Raw genomic sequence first — 5,973 nt, forward strand, 5'->3', positions numbered from 1 at the left:
GCTCTTCTTTTATTCAACTTAACAAAAATTTCAGCGAACCACACTCTCGACTTAGGAGTTTCCTCCACAATCAGCGGAAAACTTCGTTATTATTCCCACATCCGCAAACAGAAACGACGAGTTTAGCTAGCTCGCGGACCATAAAACTGAACCAGGTCGCACGTTTCCATTTGCATTACTCTTCAATTTTATAGAAGCAATTTTAGCGCGTTCCTATCTTGTTACTATTTTCCTTTTGTCACATATAATACTGTCCATATCTTCAGGGAGGAAATAACTAGAGCATTATGTGAAATAACATCAAAAGACTTCTGATTCTAGTGTCAACGGCATCTGAACTAAACGAAGCCAAGTTTTAGAATGATGAGGACCGTATTTAAGATCGAACCAAGTTTTATGCCATTTTATTCATGCAAAACAGTATCAACATTGTTTATCAACAATGAATGAAATAATTTAGGATCGAAGGATAGCATCTATCTGCTTAATAGCACATAAAAATTAAAAAGAAATAAAAACGTAAATCTCGTTCTTTCGTTTCATGTTGATTTCCATGGTTTTCAGGTAGCGCTAATTTTATGAGAAAGAGGAATGAAAAAATATATAAATATCCAGGTACGCCGTCATTTCTAGGTTATACTTATACTTTAAATATGTACATCAAATTATTTAGACTCATTTCGAGTGTAAAAAAATCATTACTGCCATCTTGATATTATTAACAAGTATTACTTTCATTATTTAATAATATCACTTTTCAATGACAAGTTTAAAAAGTTTGTCATTTAAAATATTATCTACAGTAGCTTTACTTGTGTTATTGTAGATACTGATTAAAATTTAATTTAAATTTAGAGAAAATTATGCGGTGCTTTTGCGATAGATAAGCATACTTAACTAACTATGATAAGCACATGTAAGTCATGTCAGTGTACCCACTGTGCTTGCTGTCTTGGCTGCCGAAACCGCCGTCTCCTTCGATAGCTCAGTTGGTAGAGCGGTGGACTGTAGAAGCAATACGATTGTAAAACAAAACTTTACAATCATCGTAAAATATAGTAATCCATAGGTCGCTGGTTCAAATCCGGCTCGAAGGATAGATTTTTTTTATAAAATCCCAAATTGTTACAAAATATTGTTTTGTTGAGCAAAATAATATTTCGTACACATTTCCGCGGCATGAAGATGGAATCTTTTTAATCAAAAGGTGAAACCTCTGCGTCAAAATGTTAATTAACCATTGAAATGTTGCTCTATTACACTTAGTTTGGAAGCACATTTATTGCGGTACAACCACGTGTTATAAAACAGTCACGAATACGGTACAGCACGTCGCATTGGCGGGAATCTCTCTGGCAACTCAGTTGCTATCTCGAGAGCTTCAAAGCTACGGCGCATGTTTGCACGAAAGAAATACCTGTATCGGTCGTTTGGTTTTTCATTACCTTTTGGCGCTCGATTAACAGCACCTTCGATAGCTCAGTTGGTAGAGCGGTGGACTGTAGTGTGACGAGCCTCATTGTGTGAAGCAACAGTAATCCATAGGTCGCTGGTTCAAATCCGGCTCGAAGGATGTGTGTGTTATATTTGTTTGACGCAGCTTTTTTTTAAATTAATATTTTTAGTTTCTTAATGTATAAATTTTGTGCCGCGTACAATCTGATTGGTTTAAAATGTTGCTTAATACTTAATCGTTTTTATAAATGAGAAATCTTGCATTTAATAACGTTGATTTCAATAAATATTTTGAAAAACCGTCGTATATTCCTATTCCTAAAATGCCAATAATTACTACAAATTTAGTTAGAATTGATTTTTACAACAAATAGAACAGGATTTTCGAAGAAATGAACGCACTTTTAGCATTAAATTTTCAATTTTAATAATAGATATGGGATATGCTTAATGGTTAAAGTTTGTTTTCAGTTAGGGATAAAATTAACTCGTTTCTGTTGACGTCGCATGGAGAATATAAAAAAAAACCTAGAAGTGTCTAGATGACATTTACACTACCGTGTAAAAATATACGTTTAATCGAATTTCTAACTTTTGATCACATCCATAATTGTCAGCAACAAGCGTCAATATTTCAGTATGTCTTTAACAATTTACACGCGAATTTAAACAAACTGTCGATTTCACAGACAGAGAGATGTAAAAAACATAAATCCTGATTAGGGTACATAATAAATTGTCATTTTCTACCTAAACTTTGAAAGTCACTATTTTCAAATTCTAAAATGTCTACAATTTTCTTCACTCAACACTGTTTTGCCTGCGATAATGCGGTATGTAACGAGGGAACGTTAAACAATTTTACACAAAAATAAACAGAATATAAAAAGGAAAACATTAATCAAGATAAGTTCATACCTTCAGTAAATCCTAGAGGCCTTTACTTTTTGTCCTCGATGGAAACCAGAGCCAGCAGTTTGAGCTCCAGGTCCAGGTGCGAATGCCGCTGGAAGTGAATCCTAAGGGTATGTACAATTTTACAGTCGGAGTCCAGCTTCAGCAGGACCTTCTGCGGTCCCACGCCGACGCTGGACACGGCTTTGGATAGTTCCTTTAGAAATACCTTCCACCTGTCGGTTACCTCTGCGGTAAGCCCGGCGGATGCATCCGACGAATAAAAATATTCCATTCGATCAATAAAAGTTAGAATGGTAGTCAGGAGAAATTTACATTTGGGAATCAACGAAAGTAGTTTGTCTGAATTGAGAAACGTATCCAATAGCGGTAGCAATTCGTTAACGGTTGAGTATTTAACGTGCTTTTCCAGTTGAGCAAACAGAGGGGTCAGCAGCTCTTCCGGATCGTCACGTTCTCGCTTAAGAAGCATTGCAAGCGAGCTAAGAATTGTGCACCAAAGTGTCCAGCGGAATGGATGATCTTTCAATACGCCTTGGATACGTTTCAACAGTAATTTTCCCTTTCGAACCGAAAGTGCGAGCAATACTCCTTCCGGAGTAAGACCCGCCGTAAGCTTTTCTAGCAAAGAATCGAAAGTATCTTCTTGATCAGTGTCAATTCCATTGGCTGTTAAATTATTCTGTTCGTCAACCTGTTGCCCACGTTCAAGCGCTAGCTGGCGTTCCCGCTCCCGTTTTTCCTTCAGCAACTGTTTTGCCTCAATTGCCATCGGGTTGCCCATATCCTCCATCTTCAGTAAAATCTTGTACAAACTCTCCACATGCAACAGAATCTGACGAGACTTTCTCTGAGATAAAACCTCAGGGTTGATTACTGCACCGCTGCTGGTACTTGTTTCCGCGACGACATCTTGATCGATAATTTTTCGCGGTGCGGTAACACTTCCACACTGCAGCTTACCGAGTGAATTTTCAAACTGTAACGGTGTATAATTCCTTGCAGGAACCTCCTTAATATCTTGGCTTTTTTCGGAATTCCTGCGCTCACGACCAATTAAACCGTTTCGCTGCAGCATTTGCTGTGTCAATGGATGATAGAATGTGTTATCCTTGTGCGCTTTGCTTTCTCGCTCATTTTCTCCCCTTTGTCGCTCCTTCCGTTCACGGAATACACAGAAATAGTAGTCGCTGTAATACGGAGTATCCTTATTCAGCTGTGACAATTGGATTCCCAGCAGCCACTGTTTATCGCGTTCACTCATCATATTAGCGTACTCGTCGTATTCACCGGAACGATTCACTTTGCCGTTCTGGTGCCTATTATGCTGCTGTTGTGAACCATGCTGGTAATGATTATTATGCCGGTTATTGTGCTGATAGCGATTCTGTTGATTCTGATACAGCTGGTGATGCTGACGATGTTGATTCAACAGTGGGTGGTTCTGCTGAATCTCCTGCACCAAACGTTGGTTGAAATTGGCGATATTCTGCTGCTCCTGATAATTCGGCGGAGGCACGTTCAGGGGAAACAGTGGAGGCTGCATACCACTCCCTGGTGGGGGAACATTAGTTTGCAGCAGATGAAGCGGCGGCGGAGCAATGTTTAGCGGCGGAGGAAAATTAACCGGAATAGTCAATGGAGGTTGACCCATCATAGGCGGAACACCAAAACCGGGGGGAGGACGCGGCAGAGTTACATTGTGGTGATACGGTTGCTGCACACCGGTCTCCTGACGTGGACCATTCGGAGGAGGCAGCGTAAGTTGAGCCTGTTGCTTCATGCTCTGTTCGATCTCCTCTACCGAACATATACGCAGCTGGCTGGGGTTAGGCATAGGAAAATTAGGTGGAATTCCAGTAAAAGCGGTTCCTGAAAAATAAACATCCAATTTGTTTTCCTTATATCGTGTTTGAAGTCAATCTCTACTTACCGGGACCGGCTTTCGATTGAACGGTCGGCCGGGCAATAGCCGGAGGTTTGGGAGTCTCCGGTTTACTGGGCATAGTCCACACGCTCGGATCCAGCTGCAGCCTCGCTTCCGATTCGTTATCATCGTTCATTTCCAAATTATCTATTCTTACGCTGGAAAAATTCATATCCAGATCGGAATCCGGCCCAGAGTCCCCATCGCCACCCTCACGTTGATCCAGCCGTACCAAATCTTCATGTAACTCTTCCCAGTCTCCCTCCTTCGCCTGTCCGAACGTTTCCTCATTGAGCGCATCGTACTCCTCTTCGGAATCATCCGGTCCACCACCACCGATTCCTCCGCCGCCATCATCCTCCACCGGAAACGAGGTGTCAAAGCCGAAGAATGAATCCGTCATGGCGAAGTCTTATCTTGATGAAGATGGCGAATTTGCTGATCAGCAACGTTCCGATTCCACAATGTATTATTTGCTTTGTTTACCTATTGCGAAACTGATATACACCACAGGATGAAAATGACAGCAGCCGCGGTAAATCTAGCGCTGGATCGGTACCTTTTGGCACTTTGATTGCCTATTTCCAGAAACAAGCACCAGCTGAAAGGACAAAACCGGCAGGTTTTTGTATTGTCTTACGGGAAGATTGAACTAAACGGTTAATCGTTACCTTTTGGCCAGTACTCGTGGGACAAAAAAGGAATTAACTGGAGTACCACGGATAAACAACCGACGATGAGATGGAGTAATGAACGTGCGAATGAACAGTTTTTTGACGTTCTGTTTTCGTGCACGAAGTTTGACAGCGGCGGAAAGGCGGTCAGCGCGAGCCAGTGCTGCCATTATTCACCGAACATGTCTAGATAGAATTAACAAAAGGGCGAATGTCGCAAATGTAAATAAAACGAGTGAGAGTTAATTTTTGCTGGGCCATCATAGGAAAATCAACTCTCACTCGGTTTGTTTACGCTTGCGACATTCGCCCTCTTGTTAGTAACCAGTTAGTTAGTAACCCTGCCCCGTAACAAAGTGACAGTTATTAACAGTTTCCCATAACACCCGCCAGTGTCAAAAATGTCGCGACGATCGTTTTTACGTGCCGTTCAAAATTGACGCACCTTCGATTTCCAAAGGAAATGTTAATTTTTGTTACGTTAAATGTAAACGCAAAAAGCTGTCTGGACAACGATTTGAAAAGTGCGTGTTGATTATTTCAGCATCGTTTCATGTTTTCGGTAAAACTGTTTGAATTCTTGGTGGGTTGTTTGATTGATTTGTTTACAAGATAAAAAGCGGTATTTATTACAAGATTGTCACTCTTGTGTACGAGTTGTCTGCTGTAAAGTATTTAAATATTGCGTGTTTCATTGAAAGTTATCCGCTGCGCAATTCAAAATGAAATGCTCTTTCATTATTGCTGGATCGATTTTGTTGTTAACAGAACAAGTTAGGCAAAATTCAAGAGTAAATTTAAGCAATTGAGATCGTTGCAGTTGTACAAAAACACTCTGTAACATGACAGAACCAAATAGAGCATGTTATTATGACAGAAGAACCAGTTATGCTGCTATTGTCATTACCACGGAAACGTTTTGATACTTGACATAATGTTGTCAGTTCGTAAAATACTCTATTGAAATAATAAACCAATTGGGTATTTTAGCGGTATTTAAAT

General features: G+C 40.2%; 1 protein-coding gene and 2 non-coding genes across 4 annotated transcripts; 2 read left to right on the plus strand and 1 right to left on the minus strand.

Annotated features, from left to right (window-relative positions):
* The first annotated feature begins 974 nt into the window (after nt 1–974).
* Trnay-gua (transfer RNA tyrosine (anticodon GUA)) lies at nt 975–1,097 on the plus strand. Its single transcript has 2 exons — nt 975–1,011; nt 1,062–1,097. It is a non-coding gene; the product is annotated as a tRNA-Tyr (tRNA).
* A 371-nt stretch (nt 1,098–1,468) lies between these two features.
* On the plus strand, nt 1,469–1,573 carry Trnay-gua (transfer RNA tyrosine (anticodon GUA)). The gene is made up of 2 exons: nt 1,469–1,505; nt 1,538–1,573. It is a non-coding gene; the product is annotated as a tRNA-Tyr (tRNA).
* A 324-nt stretch (nt 1,574–1,897) lies between these two features.
* On the minus strand, nt 1,898–5,037 carry LOC128734655 (protein PAT1 homolog 1-like). Of its 2 annotated transcripts, XM_053828947.1 has the most exons (4): nt 4,969–5,037; nt 4,784–4,898; nt 4,304–4,713; nt 1,898–4,242 (listed from the first exon to the last, which is right to left on the minus strand). In XM_053828947.1, exons 3-4 carry the CDS (start codon nt 4,698–4,700, stop codon nt 2,396–2,398), a joined length of 2,244 nt encoding a protein of 747 aa, XP_053684922.1. In that variant the 5' UTR covers nt 4,701–4,713; nt 4,784–4,898; nt 4,969–5,037; the 3' UTR covers nt 1,898–2,395. The 2 variants fall into 2 exon arrangements, with proteins under 2 accessions (XP_053684922.1, XP_053684921.1); XM_053828946.1 differs by having other exon boundaries at nt 4,304–4,898.
* Nucleotides 5,038–5,973: the final 936 nt, after the last annotated feature.

The sequence above is a fragment of the Sabethes cyaneus genome, chromosome 2 (genome assembly GCF_943734655.1).
Source record: "Sabethes cyaneus chromosome 2, idSabCyanKW18_F2, whole genome shotgun sequence".
NCBI lineage: Eukaryota > Metazoa > Arthropoda > Insecta > Diptera > Culicidae > Sabethes > Sabethes cyaneus.

What these genes read in the sequence shown, in the direction of transcription:
- LOC128734655 (XM_053828947.1), bottom strand. Translation starts at nt 4,700, where the DNA reads ATGACGGATTCATTCTTCGGCTTTGACACCTCGTTTCCGGTGGAGGAT. An exon ending in TCAATCGAAAGCCGGTCCCG is followed by an intron (nt 4,243 to 4,303) that starts GTAAGTAGAGAT and finishes TTTATTTTTCAG; the next exon opens with GAACCGCTTTTACTGGAATT.